General features: G+C 36.1%; 1 protein-coding gene across 1 annotated transcript in view; it reads right to left on the bottom strand.

The window, feature by feature from the left end:
• Window positions 1–25,332, bottom strand: part of LOC111144132 (glutamate metabotropic receptor 7) — a 914,585-nt gene that overhangs the window by 456,191 nt on the left and 433,062 nt on the right. Inside the window, exons 3-4 of the mRNA XM_022498291.1 lie at window positions 20,454–20,595; window positions 14,709–14,863 (exon numbers count right to left, since the gene is read on the bottom strand). Coding sequence (XP_022353999.1) covers window positions 14,709–14,863; window positions 20,454–20,595 — 297 coding nt within the window. The remainder of the gene's footprint in view (window positions 1–14,708; window positions 14,864–20,453; window positions 20,596–25,332) is intronic.

Genomic DNA, 25,332 nt, shown 5'->3' with positions numbered 1-25,332 from the left:
TCTATAGACAGCTATAAACTCTTGTCCCTCCAAAGAAATATCAAAAACAAGCAGAAACTACTGAAACCAACTACGTCATAACTCTGGAAGACACTAAAAAGTTACAGCAACCAAGTGAATGCTAAATTAAGAAAAAAGCAACTTGAAAGTGTTAGAAAAGCTTTGTGGATTTTTATTTGCTTTTGCCCCCACCCAGTCCCTGTCTCAATGGCAGTCTTAAAAAGCTGAAGGCCACAGCCTGCATTCTAAGAGTGAGACTGTCATACTTGGTTCTGGGGAGAAAGCAGAGCAGACCTTATTAGAAAAATATCATGTTTCTTTATTTTAACCTTTCTGGGGGCTACCTGAAAGATTAAAACCACATACTTGTTTCCATTTCACCTAACTTAGAAATTATTCAAGGTGTAAAAGAGATATACATTGTTCATAATCATTATAAAGTGAATGGAAAACCCATAGCCACCTGGAGCAAAAGATTATGATTGAAACATATAATAGACAGCCTAAAGCCTGGGAGAAAAATCTGAAAAGAGAGTTCCTTTGGGAAATTAGGACATTCACAAGTGCCTGTGTACACTGGGGAATTTAGAAAACCACACAAAAATCCAGGGCAGGATTGGTGCTCAGGAAAGACCTATGACCTTAATCTCTCATACTTGGCTAATCTCTAGGCTCAACAAAGGCAGGACGTAAAGGCTAAGGCAGAATTGTACATGGCTTGTTTAAGGCTTGAATGAGTGCCCCAGAAGAGAGCCAATTCACAAAGACTGGATGGTATGTCTTATTTGGATCCTGTCAAAATTTATTTGAGGTCTCTACCAGTATCTCAAATGTGAATGTATTTGAAAATAAGACCATTGCAGATATGATGCATTAAGATGAGGTCTTTAGGGTGACCCATAATTCAATATGACCCATATCCTATGCAAAGGGAAAACTGGGACAGACAGACAGGGAGAACATATATGAAAATGAAGGCAACCCAAGGAATGCCAAAGATACACAGCAAATTATCAGAAACTACACAAGGGAGCAGGAAACAGATTTTCTTTCAGACCTCTGAAAAGGAACAACCATGCCAACATCTGGATCTGCCAACACAGCTTCCAGAACTGTGAGACAATAAATTTCTTTTGCTTAAGCCACCTATTTTGCAGCACTTTGCTATGAGACCCCTAACAAACTAATTCACCATGAAAGGTATGTTTTGGGTGTTTTGTTTGTTTGTTTATTTGTTTGTTTTAGGACCTGGCCTTCAAGGAACTCTCTGTCAAAACACAAGCTGAATAGAATAAGCTAACAGAGCGGGCTGAATGTCAGTGATCATACATGACAAGTAATACAGTCTTTTCATATTTGGAAAAGTCACTAAGCAAACAAACAACTGCAGCCTTCAATAATCAAGACCATCAAACCATAGGGAAGAGGTAGAATCTCATTGCCAGAGTTACCACATTATAATAGTCAAAGTTTTAGTTTTCAACAGCAGCAACAACAACAGAATGACAAAAAAAAAAAAAAACCAAAAAAACCAAAAAAATTAGTAAAGGACAGGCCATTCAAAGAAAAAAAAGAAGGACAGAAATGATCCCCTAGGAAGCCAAGACATTGAACTTACTAGAAAAATATTTTAAATCAACGGCCTTAAATATACTCAAAGAACTAAGGAAACCATGGACAGAGAACTAAAGAAAACTAGGAAAATGATGAATGAAAAAATGAGAATATCAATGAAGAGACAGAATTTATATCATTTACCACCTGCATTTATTTATTTATTTATTTATTTATTTATTTATTTATCTGTTGATTATTATCTATTTCCCTCTGCTAGTGCATAATCCATGAGGGCAAGGGTCATTCTTTTCTGGTTACCAGCACCTAATTTGTGCCTGAAAGATAGTAAAGAGTCAAGATTTGTTAACTGACAATAAATGGTCAAATAAATGTGATATACAGAAACATTAATGATTATGTGATGACAGAGAAAACAATTTTGGAGTGGGTAATAAAAAAAAGAGGTACATTTCTAAAGTGAAAATTCCTACATATGATAACTTGTAGTGACATAGTTGGATGAATAGTCTATAATCCTGAGATTATATTATGATCAATTCTCATTTGGGCAAAGATCACATAGCAATTGTGATTTATTTTAAGGAACTATTCTCCACAGTGTAGAAGGTGCTAATTCAATGAAACTCTCAAATAATATTATCAGTGTCATATTTGCTTAGTCTGAAAAAATGCTTTCACATTCTGATATTTGAATAAAAATTAAAATTAGGTTATAAATATTTATATATTTATAATTTCAACATGGAAGGGCATTTGTTTGCAATATTAATTCTATCTCCCTTCCCCATTCTACAATTTTATTGTCAATCAATGACCAGAAGCTGTACTGATCTTACAAATATAAAAGCATTCCTTACTTTACATTTCTCCTTCAAGGGTAATTCTTGCATGGATATATTCATATAATCTATAATAGTTACAAAACGGCTTATGAAATGACTATACTTCATAATAAAATTAAAGTAATAATATTACCTGTGGTGAAACATATAGGCATATACAGTGAAAGTAACAATCTTTCTTGAAGCTATCTGAACTTTCACTCTACAGTAATACGATTTGCCATATATATATATATATATATATATATATATATTTAAGACATTATATCTACAAAAATTCTACAGCTGACATCATACTTAGTGTTGAGAAACTCTAAGTTTTCCCACAAAGATCAGGTACAAAGCAAAGGTATCATCTCATACTAATCCTTGCTAATGAAATTAGGCAAGAAAAGGAAATAAAAGTTATATAGATTTGGAAGAAAGACATAAAACTGACCTTATTCACAGATGATGTAATCATCCATGCAGAAAACTAAAAAGAATCAACAACAACCACCACAACAAAAAACTCCTGGAACTAATAAGCAATTATAAGAAACTTACAGGATAAAATGTTAGTATATTGAAATCAATTGCTTCCCTACATAACAATGAACAAGTGAAATCTGAAATTAAAAAGAGTAGCATTTATATTAGCACTTCAAAAAAGATATAATTCGGTATATATCTATTAAATATTTATAAGTTCTATATGAAGAAAACTATAAAACTCTGAGGAATGAAATCAAAGATCTGTAAAAATGGAGAGATATTCCATGTTAATAGATAGGAAGGTTTAATATTATCAAGATGCCAGTTCTTCACAAATTTATCTACAGATATGCAATCTCAATGCAATACAATCCCAATAAAAATATGAGCAAGTTATTTTATGGATACTGACAAACTGATTCTAAAATTGACATGAACAGGCAAAAGAACCAGAATGGCTGACACAATATTGAGGGAGAAGAACAAAGTTGGAGGACTGACTCTTCACAATTTAAGACTCACTATCAATCTATAGTAATTGCAATAATATGGTATCTGTAAAATAACAGACAAAAAGATCAATGAAATAGTCCCTCATAAATATAATCAACTAATCTTTGACAAAAAAGCAAAGGCAATGCAATGAAGCAAAGATATTCTCTTCAACAAACGGTACCAGAACAAGTAGACATCTACATTCAAACAAAATCACATTTAGATACAAACTTACACCCTTCACAAAAATTAACTCAAAAATGGATAACAGACCTAAATGTAAAACACAAAATTGTAAAACTCTTAAAAGATAACAAAGGAAAAAATCTAGATGCCCTTAGGTGTGTTGATGACTTTTAAGATATAATACGAAGGTAATAATCCATGAAAGAAAGAAACTGATAAGCTGCACTTCATTAAAATGAAAAACAAAAAACAAAAACTTCTGCTCTACAAAAGATAATATCAAGAGAATTAGAAGATAAGCCACAGATGGGGAGAAAATATTTGTAAAAGACATATGTGAAACAAGGCTCTTACCAAGAGTAAAAGAGGAACCTCAAAACTCAACATTAAAAAAACAAAACAAAACAAAAAAACCCTTGATTTTAAAAATGGGCCAAAACCCTTAACAGACACCTTACCAAATAAAATATACAGATGGCAAATAAGTGCATGAAAAGATGCTCCATATCATATATCATCAGGGGAATGAAAATTAAAATAACAGTGGTAGGATACCACTACTCAAAGAGCCAAACTCTTTTTTGACAGAGAGAGAGATGGCAAGTAGGAGAGAGACAGGCAGAGAGAGAGGGGAAAGCAGGCTCCCTGCCAGGCTGAGAGCCCAATGCAGGGCTCGATCCCAGAACCCTGGGATCATGACCTGAGCCGAAGGAAGAGGCTTAACCCACTGAGCCACCCAGGTGCCCAAGAGCCAAACTCTTAAACACTGACACAAAATGCTGGGAGGGAAGCAGAACAACCGAACACTCACTTCTTGCTGGAGGGAATGCAAAATGATAGAGCCGCATTGAGAGACAGTTCACCACTTTCTTACAAAATAACATAGTCTTACCATACATTCTAACAATTGTGCTTCTTGGTATTTGCCCAAAACAGTTGGAAACATGCCCACACAAAATCCTACACATGGATGTTAATATCAGCTTTATTCATAATTGCCAAAACTTAGAAGCAGCCAATATGTTCTCCAGTAGTTGAATGGATACATTAACTGTGGTATATTCAGACAACAAAATATTAGTCAGCACTAAAAAGAAATGAGCTATCAAGCCATGAAAAGACATGGAGGAAACTTAAATACATATTACTAAGTTGAAGAAGCCAATCTAAAAAGGCTACTAAGTATTATGATTCCAGTGATAAGACATTGTAGAGAAGGCAAAACTATAGAGACAATAGAAGATCTGCGGCTGCTTGTGTGTGTGGTAAGGGGATTAATAGGCAGAGCCCAGAGTATATTAAGGGCAATGAAAATACTCCATATGATATTATTATGATAAACATGTATCATTATACATTTTTCCAAACTCATTGATTATACGACACCAAAGGTGAAGCCTAAAGTAAACAATGGATTTTGGGTGGCTATTCTGGGTCAATGTAGAGGTAAGCAATACTGATAATGGGAAAGGCTACACATGTGGAAAATCTCTGTACTCCTTCTCAATTTTGCTGTAAATCTAACATTGCTCTAATAAAGTATTTTTTTAAGTTAATTTATAGGGGTGCCTAGGTGGCTCAGTGGGTTAAGCCTCTACCTTCAGCTCAGGTCATGATCTCAGGGTCCTGGGATCAAGTCCTGCATCGGGCTTTCTTTGATCTCTAGCTCTGTCAAACAAATAAATAAAATCTTTTTTAAAATTTTTAAAAAATTAATTTATAAAATCCACTCAGTCAACAAATATTTTATGAGAGTTGAGATTATTTCATAGGTCTATTTCAAGTGCTGGGTATACAGAGTGAGTAAGACAGATGAATGGTTAAGGGCACCTTAGGCTGCATGTAACAGAATACCTAGCTCAACTGTGGCTTAAAGATAAGAGGTGATTTTTCTCCCATGAAAGAAAATCCTCAAGGTAAATAATTCCAGGATTGTTTCAACAACTTAAATAAGTCATTACGGACCCAGGTTTGTCCATCTGTCTTCTGTGCTTTTCTTTGTTGTCATTTGCTCCCCTCATTAAGAGGACTGCCATCACTCCAAGTATCCTGTCTTCACAAGTTAATATGACAAACACAAGAAGAGAAGAAGGCAGGGGGTTTTCTCCTTATGAAACTGGTGACCACATACTCTGCTTTGCCTGGGACAATTACAGTTTATGCTCTCTTTTACTTTTAATTTGTCCTGGATTGGATAATAATTTGGACTGTCACTGTAGTAACATGACTTTATTTTTTTTTAAGAGAGGAAAATATTTATGAAATGCTCTCTCAGAAAATGTTTTCATGGGTCCCAAAAATGGTAGGATTAGGTCACCTGCTCATCCCCTAACTGCAGGGGAGTTAGGTCAGTGAGCATTTGGCATTTTTAAACTTCATAGAATGAGGAGGCTTCCACTGGTCAAAAAGAAGGGTTAAAAAAAAAAGAACTACTGGATGAACAGTCAAGAGCATTGGTCAGAAAATGACCAATCTGCATTTTCAGAGGTAACTGGAATTTTCCCAAGCCTTACAGCATGCAGGAATAAATGGAGTCACATTATCTATGTCCTCTCACTGACATCTTCCCATGTGGTTCATGCACAAACTCTGTACAAGGGTATTGCCTACATTCTCATGAACAAGTCTGCCAAGTATCTTACTATTTCCTAGGAATAACTTTCTTCATCTGGACTATCTTCTGGATTCAGTAGAACTTCCAGGGCTCTGCCAAGCACCATATTTTCCACTGACACCAGGATCCCCTATTTGGATTACTGCCAAGGCAGTGCTACTGGTGTCAAAGTTATTCAGAGTTCTGGGGCAAAGGAGCAGAGAATATTATTCTCCTCATATGCTGAACTCTTGTTAGGACATTCTAAAGAATTATTACAAGTGTCCTCGTAGCTGACAGTTTTTAGTCAAATGGAATTCGAGATAGACACAATTTGGTTTCAGCAATATTCAGCTTTCTTTTAGTTCTCTGCAGGATTTCCCTTGAATGGAAAACTTGCTTTGGCTAATGAAATTGAAGTAGGAATAATGCGTATCCCCTCCAAACTAGAAGCATTTGAGCATAGTTTGTGAATGTGCCGCTCTCTTTTTGGCAATGTGCACAGAATGTGTTCATATGGATGTGCCAGAAGACAGAAACAGCCTAGAAGACTGAACAAGTACATTGAGGCCAGCTGCCCTGGAATGTCTCCTAAAGTCAGAGCAGATTTCACATGTGTGAGCAATATTTGTTTGTTGTCTTAGTCCTTGAGAGTTTATTTGTTACCACAGCAGGAGATCTACTTTCTTCATAGTCTGCCTGTTCCCTATGGAAATCATGTATGAATTCAATGAGTTCCGGCCTGGGAAGAGGAAATTTGTCTCTTTCTCCTGACAACTAAGACTTTCTTCCTGGGTCAGACTCATTTTGTCATTCTTCCTTTAGAAGGGCTTCTCTCTCAATGGTGTCCTGAATTCTGAAACAGATTTCTGGAGAGTGATCTGACAGTTCATCTGTATTTCCTGGAAATAGCTGAAGCCACACTTAGATTCCAGTTAGCATTCTCTGGATATATACAGAAAATAACTGATTATGTGTGAAGATGCCTCACAAGCAGAAGAGCCACTGCATGCCTGAGAGGATGAGACTAGGAACATGGCTGAGGCAACAAGGGAAGGGAAACACCATGGGGCTGATGAGACCAATGGTCTCCTAACAGAAGAATGTAGAAATTTCACAGGAGAGGGATAAAGAAGCGGAGAAAAGGCAGGGACATCCAGGTGAGGTAAATAGCACTTGGAAAGGAAGTAACTCAGAGCAGATACAACATCTAACAAGAGGCCTAGCAGAAGGCTATCCTAATAAACAATCATTTCTGTTAAGTCATTTGAGATGTATGTTATAGAAGCCCATTCTGAAGGATCTTACATAATTAACAGAGTTCCGTAGTTTATAAAGATGGGAAATCCTGATCCAGATTTGGAGCCAGGGGTGTGATATGAACTCCATGCCCTATCACAGAGCCAAGGGTTAGATCAGTGTCACTTAAGTCACATGTGCTGACAGAAGAGTGTGGGGTTCCCCAGGTGAGAATGGGGGGGCTGTAGTGAGAAGAGAGAATGGATGCAGGGTAGGCAGAAATTTAATAGACAATCATTCTCACAATGTTCCTCCTAGAAGGAAACTTTGGGGTGATATAGTTTCATTTATAGGTGAAAAACTTAAGTCCAAGAGAGGGAAAACCCAAATTAAAGTATATTGGAAACTTTATCATTAAATAGAATTGGGATGAAAGATTGGTCAGTTAAACAAAAGTCTCTATCTTGGTAATGAATCACTAAAAATACATAAATATATTAAATGTTTTAACTCAAAATCCATCTAGTCATGTACACACACACACACACACACACACAGAGAGACTCACTAGTCAATTTTCTAATGCGGGATCAAGATATTTTTTGTGTAGTTGGCTTCCCTGTCATAATCTTGAAAAAAAAATCAACTGTAATAAAATTCAGTATTGTGGTCTTTATTTTTTTTAAAGATTTTATTTATTTATTTTGACAGAGAGAGAAAGCACAAGCAGGGGGAGTGGCTGGCAGAGGGGAAGAGAGAAGCAAACTCCCTGATGAGCAAGGAGCTCAATGTGGGACTCAGTCCCAGGACCCTGGGATGAAGACTTGAGCTGGAGGCAGATGCTTAACCAACTGAGCCACCCAGGTGACCCCGTATTGTGATCTTTGGGAAATGAAATAAAATCCTAACACAGTAGGGTTACCTAGTACATTACCTAGCACAGTAATTAAGTGCAGTATGTTTCTAGTGTTTCTGATTTCCCTCCAAAATCCCCCTTATTTAGCCCACAACTAACAGTGACAAACTTACCAATCTTTCCAAAGAATTCAAATGTGTCTTCTTTGAAACAGCAGCTCTCTTTTACTCTCTTTGCACTTACTTCACTGGTTTATACAATTTTAATTACATGAAATAATTATGGTAATACATATCTCTGCAGTAAATACGTTTGGAATCAAAACTAGCTAGTTCTTTGTAGCCAAGAATTCAACCAGTGAGACATACTAGAGATCCGACTATTAACTATGAGTGTTCAGGGTACTGGGGACATGAGACAGCATATCAGGAAAACAGAATGGATATTTTCTTGTTGATTTCCATATTCACTGGCTAGGAAATGATGGGTGGCCAGTTAAGTGAAGCCCGCTAGGAAATCATCTATCCTAGGAGATGGGAGACAGCATGGCTCAAAACCTGGGCCTTTATACACATAAAGCAAATTGTACTCAGCTCTCCATAGTTATTTAGGTTACAGGTGTCTCTGTTTACATTTCTTACCACTTGCTCAAGGCCAACAATCTCTAGTTTAAACAACACAAGATGAAAAATAAGATGGTATTTTTCTTCATATACCTATTCTCACCCCTGGGACCTGCCGGCCCTCTCTTTTTCAGTCTGTTCTATTAGTAGAAACAGTCCTGTCTGGAAAAGAACTTCCCACTGGAAGATCTAACACAAACAGAGGCAGCCTTATCTGTGCTTCCTACTTTCTGAGGAGTCAGAGCTGAGGCTTCCCTTCTGTATTTAGAACACCTTAACAAGTCACCTAACTGAGCCATGCTAATCCTACCCAGAAAGTCTATTCAGCCTTGGAAAACAAAGGCAAGAAGACCAAGAAGGCAAGAGGTGCTCCAAAGGCAAGCAAAAGGAAAAGTGTGCAGACCCACTTTAAAATTCCTGGAGCGATCCCAAATTAGATCCTGGGAATTCCTGGACATGGTCTTTCTACTAAATGTCTTAGAATACAAAGTCAAAGAGAAATCATTTTGGACATATCTTACCCCATCCTGAGAAAATTTTAAATTCCCATAAGAATGCAGTTGTTTGCATATTCAGGTATTACAGATAGTTTGAGATAGAAGAGACAAAAAGACAAATTTAGCTTTTTAAAAATTTACTATGTCTCAGATCCTCCAGTAAATGCTAAGGAAATAGAAGCAAAGATGGCTAATCTCAGGGAACCCATGGGCTGTAGGCACTGCCTCCAAGATTCAGATTTTAGATCTAAGTGTTATAGTGAGCATGGTTATGTCTGGTGCTTGCTGTAAAGGGCGTATGTGACACATTTTGGACTTGGAGAGCAATGAGCTTGGTCTTTGCAGGGTAGAGTAATGCTGGAAAAATTAGGTAGTCTTTTGAAAAGATTAATGATTTGATCTATCGTGAAGAAAAAATTATTTTCCAGATCAATAAGAAATAGGGAAATGGGAAACCTTGGTGGGTTTTTACCAGTGAAAGAATCTGATATGAATATGAACCAGGAATCTAGAGTAGGCTAGAGAGGCTCAAGCCACTGGCCTGCACCAACATCCTCCTAATCTTTGTTTTGACCTGCATTGTGTCCTGGTCTCTCTTCTTCCTTTGTATCTCCATAATTTACAGGCTGGTCTTTCATGGAAAAAATATGGAAATTGATCTAATATGATATTTTCTTATTTACATTTTTCTTCATCATCACTTATCACCTCTGAATTAAGTAGGCACCTCCATGAGAGCAGGGACCTGGTCTAGACTGTCACTTGCTATATCTCACTATTTAGATTGGTCCCTGATACCCTGCTAGAGTTTATAAACTATTTGCAAAAGATTCAATAAAGAAATTGCCATGACACCAAATAGGCAATCCTCTTACTTCTTTCTTATTACACAGGTGATAGCTCTAAAAAGCAGATATGTTACTCAGAAATAGCCCTGTGATTTAAGGCAATGCTTTCTTTCCTGTCGTTTTCTCCCATTCCCCTAACAAATCTTGTGATATGTGTGGAATATTCTAGGTACTCAAGGAAGGCTAAAGTAGGACACATCTAAATTGGAGCCAGAAATATTTTAGTTCAGCTCTTCATAGCTTTGATCTCTGGCTTTAGGAAAAATAAAGAATTCATTTCAATCTTGAATTAAAAAAGCATGAAATAACCAAGCTTTTTTTATGCCAGGTCCAGAGCACTTTTTGTCTCTCCTACATATACTGCAGATTTAATTCAGGAACCAAGCTGTTCTGCAGCCCCATTTGAAAGTATCACCAATAGTCAGAGCCATTTTAGTTAGCTTTGAAAATCCACCCTTCATTACGCTAGCTCCCTAATGTTAATGATGATGGCTGAGATGAAAAGATGCTGGTCCATGATCCCTGTTGACTATAATTAGAGGATGCTTTGGACACCTATTCTCAGAGAAGCAGAGCACTTTGTAGAGCAAAGAGTTGAAGGCAACATGGGCATTTTTTTTTTCTCTGAAAACTTGTTGGGGGCTGGAGAGGATGACAGAGAATCCTAGTTAATGGGGCAACAGAAGAGAGAAACATGCCAGGGATCCCTTGGCTCATCAGACAATTCAGAGAAACTAAATATTACAGAAGTGTTTTGGCTCAGGAGCTGGAGGAAAGCTGCCAAGTTGTGGAGACATTCTCCAGATATCCTCTGACTGCCGGGCAGCCATTGAGGCCACAGCTGACCTTTCCCGGGCACAATTCCTATCATCACCCAATTGAAAGGGGGAAGAACAACACACTTGGCTAGCAAACACAGAGGCCCTTTATTCTATAAATGAAGAATAAATACAGATAAAAGATAAAAGAAGATGAGCACTACTTTCACAGAGGCCATGTGCTTGCTAGCAATTTGGCCTAAAGCAATTTATTGTTAATTATTCATGGAGATAGAGAAGAGACCAACCAAAAATTCAGAACTTTGCTGAACATGTTCAAAATATAAAGCTAAAGAAAAGAATCATGTTGATTACTGCTTGGCCTCTTCCTGTTTACATCTGTACATATAGCATTATAAAACACAAAGATACAGGGATAGAGCAGTGTTATAAACATTTGGAGGATATTCCACGGCAGTAGAAATCAATATAGAACATTCATCAGAAAGAAAAAAAAATAGACAGGAGAGGAAAACTTATTTGCTAATACAGAATGTGCTTGATTATTACTTTCATTTGTGATATTTCATAGCTTGGTTCAGAAACCTTAGTGCAAGTGAATATATTTCTTTTTTTACTTCCTCAGGAGTGTGTCACTGTAAATGCACAGCCACAGTCTTGATGTCTCATCTCCTGGGTGAACAAATCCATGCTGTTCTTTGTAATAATGTGCATAGACAATATTGGTTAGACAGAAGCCACACACACCAGCTACCAAAAAGTCTTCATTTCTATATGGTTAAGGGTGGAGAGTTTTGTATAAAGAGTTGCTGCTCCATCACATCCCAATGTTTCTATTGCTAAAAATATTTCTCTTTCATTTTGTTGTTTGGGATTCTCTCTCTCTCTCTCCATATATATATATATATGTGTGTGTGTGTGTGTGTGTGTGTGTGTGTATAAAATTTCTTTTTACAGATTTAGGATGCTGTTTGTATCTGATTTAAGAACTCTTTGTATCCAAGAAAGAAAGAAAGAAAGAAAGAAAGAAAACTCTGTGCATCCCTAAATACATAAATACATAGCAGGAATTTTTTTTCAAAAATTTATTAAAAACTTCAAGATACATAGTAATTTCCATAAATATCATGAAACTGGAGTTGGTAACCATGGAGTATGGGCATCCATGTCTATGCAGCATCTACAGCTAAGGAAGAAAGGATCTTAGTCCTTTCTTGCTTGCTTTGGCTCTCACCCAACTCCTACTCATCACCTCTTCATAAAGTCACCTGAGTGAACTTTCTTTGATCACTTCCACTTTTCAGATGCTGCCCAAACTTTCAGAATAAAGAACACATTCCTTAGTATAATTTCAAGACCCTTCATAATCCAACTCAGGCCCATTTTTCTACTACATTTTATGTGAGGACCTGAGGTAGTCTGTGATTCCTCCATCCATTCCAGCATCCAACCACATCCATCCACTTAAAAATCTGCCATATGGGGGCGCCTGGGTGACTCAGTTGGTTAGGCAACTGCCTTCAGCTCAGGTCATGATCCTGGAATCCTAGGATAGAGTCCCGCATCGGGTTCCCTGCTCAGCGGGGAGTCTGCTTCTCCCTCTGACCCTCTCCCCTCTCATGCTCTCTCTCACTCACTCTCCTCAAGTAAATAAATAAAATTAAAAAAAAAATCTGCCATATGCAGGCCAAGATCTAGGTGCTAGGGGTACAATGGAGGGGTTGCATAAGAGATATGTTTCCAGACAGAGACAACTAAAGAAGTGCTACAATGGTAGGGGTCATGTAGGATGCTGTAGAAGGAATAGAAAGGGCTTCTAACTCAAACTTAGCTGGGGTAGAATAGTCACTTGTAGCCTCCAAGGAAAATTAATATCTCAGCAGAGACCTAAAGGATAGAAAGGAGCCAATCGGGCCAATGGTGTAGTGACTGGAAATCTGGGGGAGAAAAGAATTCTCCCAATGCATTGTAAATGGGAACACTTTTTTTTTTTTTGTTTTTGTCTTTTTTTTTAAATTTTTTTATAAACATATAATGTACTTTTTATTTCCAGGGGTACAGGTCTGTGAATTGCCAGGTTTACACACTTCACAGCACTCACCACAGCACATAAAGAACTATAAGAATTTCAGAACCATAATGCAGGATTATTTTGAAGAATGAATTATTTACTGTTACCCCAGTGTATCCTTCACTCTTCTGTTCCTGCCCAGTAGGTTAGGAGTACAAGACATTCTTCTCATTGTTTGCTGGATGAACTTCAAAGTCATCATTTTACCTTCTCTCAGGAATATCCTCCAACCACACCCTCACCACTGGAAAGACACTTCCACAGTCTTTCCTTTGTGCCCTGTGGTATCTATTCCATACTGCACTTACACAGTATCTCATTTGATCTAGTCATTAGCTATTTTTGACACCTTCTCTCAGCCCTGTATGCTTTGAAGTTAAGAGTTTTGTCCTTATCTTGTTTTTTCAACTTTTGTAACAGAGCAAGACACACAGCGGATACTCAAAATTTTGAGTAAAAAGGAGTGGAGATAGTTAAAATGTTGTCTTTTATTTCTGCAACCCATCTGCAAGTGCATTGGTATGTGTTATAAGATAAGCAATCTTCTCAGGACACGTTCTGCAGAATGAAATGAATTCTAAGTCACATGGGTGACTCATGGGATCTTTATCTACCCCCGATAACACAGAAAGGCAACAGTGACAGAACCACAACCTGGCTTGTTTAAAAAGGTCTCCACAGACCATGCAGTCTTCTGGGGAGAATAATTAATTATATTGGAGTGGAGACAGAATGGAAAGAAATGCAAATATTTGATCCCCTTTTGAGTAAGAGGATACAGGCTTTTTTAATGTGCAAAGCCAGCATGTTTTAGGGAATCTTTGGAGACCTGGCCCATCAGAAAAAAAAAAAAAACACAAAGAACAGCAGCAGAGGAGCTCCTTTTCTTTACAATATCTTCTTTTAGAAAAAAGTTTTCTTTTCAAATTAAAGGAAAACGTAAATTATAATCAGCAACTTTTGTTAGATCAGAAGCATGCCAATAAAAGCCCTCTCCTCCTTCTTCCTCTTAAAGAATCATGAAGCAGCAAGGAAGGCAAGGAAAAGAAAGAGGGCAGTGATTTAGGAAGGCACAAGAAAGAGAAAGAGAAAGTGAAAGTGAGAGAAAAAGAAAGAGAAAGAAAAAGAGAAAGAGAGCAAGAAGAAGAGACCCATGAAGACAAGGTGGTGTTAGTGCCCAAGAGAAGTGGTATGTTTTGCCATCATAGGCACTGGAAGAAACCCCACAAGGTAAAGAGGGAAAGGATCCCTGTAGTTATCCTGCTATAGAATGGATAAATTGCAAAGTGAAAATATTCTCTCAGAAAATGCAGTTCACTTAAGTACACTTGGATTGTGTTATTATTTTACTTATTAATGGTAATGTTCTTCTCTCGGAAAGCTCTGGTGCCATAATGAAAAAAATACTCTAATTATTATAAAAATACATGATCTCTTCAAAAGAGGAATATCAACAAAAGAACAGACCAGATATATGGCTTAATTTGCATTTCATGGCTACATGTTTGAAATTATACTGCATAAATTATGTAAAAAACACCAAACCCTCAAAGAGACACATGATTTAGCCATCCTGCCTGGCACAAACCACTCTCTTAGCGTGTTTTACAACTGAAAAAACCCATACCTTCTACAGTTGCTCGCTTGGGCTGAATGGTAATGGCTCCTTCTGCAATATCTTCATGCTGGTGCAGTGGGTTGATTTTGGATCCCCAGCTGTCTGATCCTACCCAAAGAAAATGGCCCACTTGGTCAGCTCTCTTGGCTGCTGCAAGGATCTGCCTGTGAAAAAGAACATGACACATTATATTAATAATAAGGAGCAGCTGCTGAACATATATGTATTAGTAATGAAGCAGAAGAAAAGCAAGCTACCAGTTCTCAAAAAGTAAGTAATCAATGGCAAAAAAAAAAAAAAAAAAAAAGTATGCCTCAGGATTTATATCTTGCTTATATAAAGGGATCTTATAAACCACTAAGAAAAATAATCAATGCAGCTTCAGGAAAATACACAAGAAACATTGAAAGTCAAAAGGAAAAAGGAGAAATATAAATAACCAGTAAGCTGGAGATAAATATTCATACAGATTAGAAAGGAGGAAAATATAAATTAAGGAAAGATTATCACATTTGGTTCTCATGTTGGCCAAAAGATTTGTTTTGTTTTGGTTTGGTTTGTGAGTTTGGGCATGGGGCTGGAGAAATGAGTGCTTGCATTCATTGCTGGTGGTGTGTATAATTTCTGGAAAGCAACATGACAATCTAAATTAAGGGTCTTAAATTATTAAAATAAACATGTATGTTATACTTGAAAATTTTACAGCCCATATTTATAAATAGAAATAGTACACAAATAAAAAGGGCAACAAGGCAAATAAAACAAAAGGAAACTAATCATTCATAGTAAAGTTATTAAAAAAATTTTTTGAAAGAAGAAGTAGATAAGAGGTAATTATAGATCAGAAGAAGCTACAACTAAAGCTCCTTTGGTGGGCTGTACCACAGGAATCTTGTTTCTCAAGACTTGGAGATACTAAGTACCACAAAGGTACGTGGCCAAATAAAGGAGAATCGGTTGAAAGGTTGTATATAAAATAGCAAAACCTTAGGTTTCTTTCTTTTTCTTCCAGGCAGAAAATGGAATGGTAATTTAGTAATAAAATTTTAAGGAATAGGTTCTGATATTGTAAACATCAAAATACCAGAAGGTTGTGAGTTAGAGATGGAGAGTTGAAGGTGAAGGGAAGGAAGGTAAGTTAAATTTACCACTAAGTATTGAAATGGTAAGATCCTCTATGAAATCTACACTTCTGCTGACAGAATGTTAGAAACTAAGGGAGTGTCACCAGAGGTAGAAAATAACTTTTCTGGAAAAATCTGGACCACCCTAGAAAAAGAATTCTAAATACTGACATAGAGAGACCCTCTAATGGATGGCAACTTGGATGTCTGACCAGTCCACCAAAGGTCTGAAGTCTGAAGGGACAGGACTCCGCTGTTTGCATCAAAGTATTTCCAGTCATATTTTAATTTTTTAATATGTGCATGCATAATTTTAATAAAAATAAATGTAATCAATTATTTGTACCCTTGACCTAGAGATATGATTTCTACTAATCTGTCCAAAGGAAATGATCAAATACTCTCTCAAAAACATACGTTCATTACTGCAGACAGCCTCAGTGCAGAGCAGCAGGAAACTGTCTGAATAAATGACAGGGAGGATAGACTGGTAAACAATTAGAATATACTGAGTAAGATTTCCATAAGCACTTGTTAAAAAGAAAAATCAGGGACGCCTGGGTGGCTCAGTTGGTTAAGCAGCTGCCTTTGGCTCAGGTCATGATCCCAGCGTCCTGGGATCGAGTCCCACATCGGGCTCCTTGCTCAGCAGGGAGCCTGCTTCTCCCTCTGCCTCTGCCTGCCATTCTGTCTGCCTGTGCTTGCTCTCTCTCCGTGTCTCTCTCTCTCTCTGACAAATAAATAAATAAAATCTTTAAAAAAAAAAAAAAAAGAAAAATCAATTTAAAAAACTGCAAGAGATTATACAACTCATATATAAGAAAAAAGCTGCCTAGATGTTGCTTGTACGTGTGTATATACACACAGGAGTATAGAGCCATCTGAGAGCACAGAAAAATAACGATAATACACAATGTATTGTTAACCTAATATTCTACCTGGAAGACACTGCTGAGATTGAAGAAGTTGCAAAGGTGGCCAGAAGCCAAGTAAAACATGAAAAAAGACAAAACTACATAAATGCAAAAAGTGGATGTTCACTTTAATATAAATGGAAAAGTGTGGGTTTATTGACAATGATAAACAAGATTAAACCATTTAAAAATACTTATGGCATCAAAAGTGACATGTGAATTACAAAAAGTTGGAGATAAAAAGCAGGAGATTGTTTTGGGGGAAAATCTATGTATGTTTAGAAAGAAGTGTTGGCAAACATTAACCCAGAATTTTATGTTATCTCTGAGTATTGGGATTGCAAATTTTATAGGAAATTATTTAACCTTTATTCTTTCTAGATAATCATGAGACAAAGTAAACTTAATAGCTCCTTTCAATAAAGAGCAACAAAAAAAAAAAACTTTTCCTTTTTCCAGTAGATATACAGTAGCTAGGTATTATTTTTATAATCAGAATAAAGTATTCCAGAAAAAGGATTCACCCTTGTCTTAAATCCAAATTATCGGTACCCATGACTTACTTTGCATTTATTTTAGCTTTAAAATATAGACATTACTGTCTTCACTGCCATTCTCTTACAAAATATTTGAAGTTAATGTTCTAAAAAATCTCAAATTTCCCATTTACAGTGTAAATCTTCTGAAAAAAATAAATAATATAACACTGTGAGTTAACAGTACTCTTCAGACATCCATGTATTTAAGATCATGTTTTGGAAGGAAATTATATATGTACTTAAATGTTATCACTGTGCTCAAGAACTATTTCTGCTATCACTGCTATGAATCACAGTATGCAATAATATTCAGCACACAAACCCCAAAACAAAAGAATGAGCATACTTATTGAGCAGATTGCATGCATTTTTACATCCTAAATTAAAACTTCACATTACCTACAAGTCAGGAGTATTAAAAAAAATTAGTCATCAGAGCTATCTGTGGTAATTTTTTATGTGACAGGTACAATGTATGTGAAGATAAACACAAAGCCGCACTTATCAATGTATTACCTATAGGAAAATATATAAAATATTTATGAAAAGCATTTATGAGATAAGAAAGATATCAACAGAGATGAATAAGATACAAGCCAAAAAAAAAAAAAAAAAAAACCACCAAAACAGCAACAACAACAACAAAACAATGACCCAAGAGTAATATTATGAAAACAAAATCTTTTAAACAACTATAACTCAAAGTGTAGATGAAAAATGCCCTAAGAGCAACACTGGAGAATTTTTAAGGAGAGAAGTAATACATTTAAGGGGTTACCAGAAACAGTTTCATGGAGAAGGGCATGTTCAAGTTAGACTTTGAAAAACAGACAATTTCAACAAGTAGCGAAGGAGAGAAAAAACACCGTGAATAAAGGCCATGAGGCAGAGCAATCAGGACTGTGCGGGACCAGGGCTATGTATTCTGGGTGTGGTAGTGGGTGAGTGGAAGTGGGGTCTAAATGTTAAATTAGGAACACATTGTAAAGCATTGTGAAGTCCAGACAGAGAAGTTTGTATTTAAATTATTAAATGGAGTTCATTAGCATAGTGACTTTACTCATTCATTTATTCAGTACTGTTCCTTGAGCATTTACTCTGTACCGAACACCATGATAGGAACTGAGGATACAGAAGGAAGTTAAATGAGGCATCAGCTCTGCCCCAGAGATGCTTAGGGACTTGCAGAGAAGGTGGATACTAAGCAAAGGATCAAGTGATGTAAAATAACATCAGTGACATTCACTATGAAGAATGTGCCAAACCTGCATTGTGTAGAGACGTCTTCCTTCAGAAAGCCACACTAGAGATGGCACCATGATGAGAAAGTAAGGCAGGAAAAGCCTTCCAGGTATGTGCAAGGGAGCACACAAAGACCAGGAACGAGGAAACACAAAACGTGAAGGAGCAGGGAATGAAATAGGTTAAGAACGGTAGGACGAGGCTGGATAACTACAAAAAGAGCTCAGAAGCATTTTCATTTGGAAGAACTGAGGCTCAGAAGCTAGGAAGCAGAAGAGGGCAACAGTGGGGCAACTTCCCAAAGTGACACAGTGGTCATTAGTAAAACACCACACACGTATCTCAATGTCAGGTTTCATTAGCTTTCAGTTGAATAGTCCTGCTACCTGTGATCCGAGCTGAATACTGGGAAAACGATGGATGGATTCAGGGGCAGCATTTAGGGTGCATGTGGAGAAGAGAGACACAGAACTGGGAGGCTCGTGGATGAGGACAATGCAGTAATCCAAGCAGGATGCAATAATGGCCTGGGCTCTTAAACTTTCTCTTAATAAATGATACCCACCTTCAAATTAAGTATTATATTTTATCTAAGACAAATACTAAATAACTCCATACAGTTTGCTCACATCAGTGGAGAGATGTAAACTAGCACAAACTCTTTGGAAAACTATAATCATATCGGGACACACCTTGTCCTGGAAAAGTCTTTTCTGGGATTTATGTTAAAAACACATAAGTAAATATATAAAATTATGTAATTCCATATTAACATATAATTGTGTTATATTAATATTATATATCCAACTCTTGCATAGAATGTTTATATTAATATGATGTATTTGTATATTTATATTTGGGTGCACAGATTTTTGTAAAAGGAAGTTTACCACAGTGTTATTTATGATTGCAAAAGTCTGTAATCAAATGTCAATCAATAAGGGAGCATTTAGATAAATGACAACATGCATGTAAAATGAAATTCTGCCTAGCAATGAAAAGACTGAAGAGATAGGTACTGACATTCATAGACATCCGTGATAAAATAGTAAGTAAAGGCTAGCAGGGAAGAGAATAAGATGTACACACAGTATGCATCATTGTGCAAAGAGATGCAGACTGTCTCTAGAAGAATATTCAAGAACCTTGTCATTAGCCAGTGCATCTAAAGAGAACTTGTTAGCTAAGGGCAGGATGAATGGAACTGTTTTTTATAACCTAGATTTTTAAAATAGTTTTTTAAGCAAGTGTAATTACTGTTTATTTTAAATAAATAAATATTCTGGAACAAGGTGGTAGTGGGCAGAGAAGAAATCAGGCACATTTGTTTCTGTCTTAGAAACACATTCTGGGCATGTTATCTTCTAAAAACAAAGGTTAACTCTACCTGGCTTGGCCAGGAATGCAAAGAATGAGGAAAAATGGGGAGTCGAGATTCCAGTCGAATTTTTTACTCCAGGGAGGATCGAGGTAAGAAAAGAGAGGAATAAATGAATTAGAGACATACTGGTAGACAAGGTTGGTTTGGAACATACTGGGTCTAAAGTGGTAGCAATACAGCCAGGATTATATGACTTTTTTTTTTTTTCTTTCCTTTTACATTAAGAGGAACCATTCTTTGGATAAAAATCTGTTACATTTGGATATATTTTTAATGAAAGAATCTTTAAAAGGTCTAGTGGTTTTCTCTTTTTACAAGTAATTGAATATATTTATTTTGCTAATAGAGGGGGAAGACATGACAGCAACACAGTGCTGCTCCCATGGTTTGCTATAACTACTCATGTAAAGGAGAAAGCACGAACAGACTTTGCCACTGTGTAATTATAGATTTGCTTCTGTGCTATCTTTTCCCCTTTCTCTGCCAGTATCCTGATCTTTCTGTCTCCTAAAGTTGCAGCATGCATATTAATTAATTTCACCAGTCATCCTTACTTTATATCCTCATCGTTGGCAAAAATCACGACGGCCCTGGAGTTGGGGGTGTCCAGGAGCTGTTTGATAATTCTATCAAAGTCAATAGTTCTGTCTTTGCGTTCTTGGGGGATTCTCACGGACTGTGCAATGCAGAGCCCACCTGTTTAAGAAAAGAAAGCAGAATGTCAATAAAGTTCCCTCAGACATACCAAAGGAACCAGGGTGAGTAGCTGGGGAGGAGAGAATTTTGAATTCTGAGTGCACAGCACTCCCTTGGTGATGCTAAGTGAGGAAGGCTTAAGATGTCATGCTAAGTCCTGAGCTGTTATTCATACTTGGTGCACCTTCCATGACATTGCACAGCCTGATTTTCTTAGCACTGCACTTGTAAATGACTAAGGATGCCCAGGAACACCAGTGATAACAATTGTGAGGAGGTAGATTTAGGCTGACAAACTGGGTGGGGGAAGGTCTTTAAAATGAATGCAATATACCACAAGAAAATTGTAATCAATACACTACAGTAAAAATGTACTGAAAGACATAAAACTCAGGTGAATTTCCGTGGCTTTTCTGGTGTTTGCATTCCCAGGACTTTTTTCACCTTCATAGTCATCCCAACTTTTAAAGGTCAGATCCAATGGAATAAATCTAAAAATAAAACAACAACAAGAACACCAACGACTGTAAATCAGAGCAACAAACTATGAGTGACCACATACAACGTGCCCAACCTTCAAATATGTGTTTTATGTATATTATCCCATATTAAAAATTTTAAAAGTTATTTAGTAACATGTATTTTTGGTTAGAACATAAGGGGATTAAATAGAAAAATAGATTTGTTGACTCAAGACTTCTCAGATCTGTGATGATATTAATTATCATTACAAATTTCAAGACAGGGTAACATGTAGCAGTTTACTAAGCAATTGATACAGTCTTCACTACCCCACCTCTTGCTTACTAGCAGCCCCTGGATCTAGTATTTTATAAAATACACTTTAAAAAAAGGCTGGTATAGGTGAAAGGGGTAGAGGGAATACTTGTAGAAAGGTAACAACATCCATCCAATGGACAGAAGACCTAGAGGCCAAGACAAATGGATAAACTTGTTCTTGTAATGTACTGGGGAGGTAGTTATTATCAAGCTTACACCTCGAGCATGGACAGCTGGGTGAATGGTACTAGGCTTCCACAAACAGAAAACTATGAACTCTAATCCAAACTTTAGCTCCATTACACTTTTAGCTCAATTAGTGTTAGTTCTCTGTAAGTGGCTCTTAATTTTCAGTATGCATAAAATCTCTAATGGTCATTTTTCAAAATGTAGAGTTCCAATAACATTATCAACCAACTTGACCTAATTAACATTTATAGAACAATCCATAAGACAACAGAACAGTATACATTCTTTTCAAGTGTAAATGGGACATTCATTAACCATACTCCGGGCCATTAAAAAAACAATAATAACAAATTTAAAAGCATAGAAATTGTACAAAGTATGTCACCATGCCTAACAGAATCAAACTAGAAATTAATAACACTTGGAAATTTGAAAACACACTTCTAAATAACTTGTGGGTCAAAGAGGTATTGTCAAGGGAAATCTAAAATATTTAAAACTAAATGAAAATGAAAGTGGAACATACAAAATGTATAGATTACAACTAAAGTGGTATTTAGCAGGAAATACATAATCATCAAATGCTTATGTTAGAAAAGAGACAGCCAAAATAGAAACCTAAGCATCTATTTAAGAAATAAGAGGGAAAGAGAGCTAAATAACCACCCTCCCAAAAATGCAGAGAGGCATGATAAAAGAGCAAAAAACAATGAAAACAAAATCAGAAAATATAAGAGAGAAAAATCAGTAAAATTAAAAGCTGCTTCTTTGAAAAGATTAATAAAATAGATAAATCTCTAGTCAAAGCTGACAAAAAGGAAAGAAGTCACAAATTATCATGTCAGGAATAAGAGGGGCTAACCTTACTGATAGATCCCACAGACAGCAAAAGGTTGTAAGGGAATATTATAAATTATTTGATACCAATATATTTAGCAACTTAAATGAAATGGATGAATCTCTTGAAAGACACAAACCATACAAACTGAGGGCAGAGTGGATAATATTAATAGTTCTACATATATTAAAGATAACCAATTCATAGACACAGATGCACACTTTAAAAAAAAAAAAAAAAGACCCAGGCTCACATGGTTTCATTGATAAATTCCACCAAACAGTTAAGGAAGAAATAAAACATGATTTAGATATAACTTCTAACTGAAAATAGGAAAGGAGAGAAAATAACTCATTTCATAAGATAGCTATTACCCTAATACACAAATCAGATGAAGATATTATTAAAAAAGACCAATATCATTTATGAACATACTTACAAAACTCATACAAAACCAAGTGGATTTTACCCAAGGAATGCAAAGTTGATTCATTATTTGAAATTCATTATTTCATTATTCATTATTTGAAAATCAAGCATTATAATTTACATATGCTTAAATTAATAAGAAAAACCATATGATCATCTTAATACATATGGAAAAAGCACTAAACAAAATTCAATATACATTCATGATAAAAACTAAAACCGAGGATTAGATGAGACCTTTCTAAGCCTAATAATAGGCATCTACAAAAAGCCTAAAATAAGCATCACATTTAATAGTAAGAGATGACAAGACAATTTTGTCCTATCTTAAAACTCTTATACGACATTGTACTGGATGTCCTTGTCAGAGGAATAAGGAACAAAAAAGAAAAGAAAAGAAACAAAAGACAAACAGCTGCAAAAGGAAAAAAAAAATTCTCTCTATTTGCAGATGACATGATTGTCTATGTAGAATCTTCTAGAACTAAAAGGTGAGTTAAGCAAAGTTGTGCGATATAAACTCAAAATACAAAGGTCAATGATGTATCTACAGATCAGCAATGAACAACTAGGATTTTAAAGGAAAAAAATATCATTAACAATATTACCTAAAATGTGGTGTTTATGTATAAATCTAACAAAATATGTATAGGAGCTATATTCTAAAAACTATAAAACATGGCTGAAAGAAATTTTTAAAAATCATTTAAATAAACTCTCCCCAATTTCATCTATAAATTCAATGCAATGTCAGTCAAAATCTCAGCAAGCTTTTAAAAATATGTATCAATAGCTAATTCTAACATTTATACCAAAAATGAAAGGAACCAGAGTAGTCAAAACAATTGAAAAAGAGCAACAAAATCGGTGAACTTGAACTACGTAAATTCAAGACTTACTATCAACCCCAAGCTGCAGCTGTAATAATCAAGACAGTGTGGGACTGTAAAAAGGACAGACACTTAGGATCAATGGAACAGAAAAGAGGTCCAGAAATAGACCAACACAAACATAGTCAACTGATTGTTGGCAAAGGTGCAAAGGCAATCAGTGGAGAAAGGATATTCTTTTCAAAAACTGATGCTGAAAAAAGTGATATTCATATATAGAAATAATCTGGACAAATACTTCATGCTGCATGTAAAAATTAACTTCAAATGGATTGATAGACCTAAGTCTAAATATGAAACTATTAAACATTTAGAAGGAGACAAAGGGAAATCTGCAGTGGTCTTAGCTTTTGTAAAGAGTTTCTGGATATGAGATCAAAAGCACAAACCATAAAGAAAAAAAAGATAAACTTTATGCAAATTTAAAACTTTTGTTCTATGAAAAATAGTATTAAGAAAATGAAAGCACAAGCCAAAGACCGGGAGATAATCATACACCTAATCAAAGACTGGTATCTACAATATATAAAGAACTGAAACTCAGCAATAGAAAAAAAGAGGAAGTAGGCAAAACATCTAAATAGACACACGCACAAAAATAGATGGCAATTAAGCACAGGAAAAGAAGCTCAACACCAGTCATTAGGGAATTGTTAATTAAAACCACAAAGATATACTACTACAATACCTACTAAAACAGCTTTAAAAAACAGCAATATCAAATTCTGGAGAAGATGCAGAGCAATAGGAATGTTTGTTCATTGCTGGAAGGGATGTACAACGGTACAGTCACAGTGGAAATCAGTTTGGCAACCCCAAAATGTTAAATATAGAGATAACATAACAAGCAGCAGTCAGTTCCAATCCTAGGTACTTATCCAGATGAATTGAAAGCTTGTGCTCACACAAATGTGCACACAAATGTTTATAGGAACTTTATTCATAATCACTAAAACTGGAAACAACTAAGACATCTGTCAACAGATAAAGAGATAAACTAGTACATGTTTACAACTGAATCCTACTCAGCAACAAAAAGGAACTACTGATTTGTGGATGAGCATCGATACATTTTAAAAGCATTTTGCTAAGTGAAAGAAGCCCCACTGGAAAGGCTACATATTGTGTAATTCTGCTCATATGAACTTCTAGAGAAAGCAGAACTATAGGGGTGGAAAATAGATCCGTGGAAGCCAAGGGGTGAGGGGAGGGGTTGAGTACAAAGGGACCCCACAAGAAAATTTGGGGGTAATGGAGAAGTTCCATATGGTACTATGGTAGTAGATGCATGACTCCACAAAACCTTAAAAACAACACACCATGATAACCAGACTTATGCAAGATTTAAAAAATTATCCAGGATGTCAGGGGATCCTAGAGTGGAATGTGGACTGTGACAACTGAATTTAAGTGTATTACTAACATATGAGGAAATTTTACTGATGGAGATGAGTAGAAAATAAGTTGATCTAAGTAACTTAAAAATTGTGTTTTGACTGGAAACTCTAAAGCTAGAGAGTAAAAGAACTGAACGTAAAATGGTACTTTGATTTGTATATTGTTTGCAGGGATATGAGTTAGCAATTCTGGAACTGCTTTCCATGCTCGAGT

The sequence above is a fragment of the Enhydra lutris genome, unplaced genomic scaffold (genome assembly GCF_002288905.1).
Source record: "Enhydra lutris kenyoni isolate GAN:26980312 unplaced genomic scaffold, ASM228890v2 scaffoldscaffold10, whole genome shotgun sequence".
In the NCBI taxonomy this organism is placed as follows: domain Eukaryota; kingdom Metazoa; phylum Chordata; class Mammalia; order Carnivora; family Mustelidae; genus Enhydra; species Enhydra lutris.
This window is presented reverse-complemented; position numbering and strand designations above follow the sequence as displayed.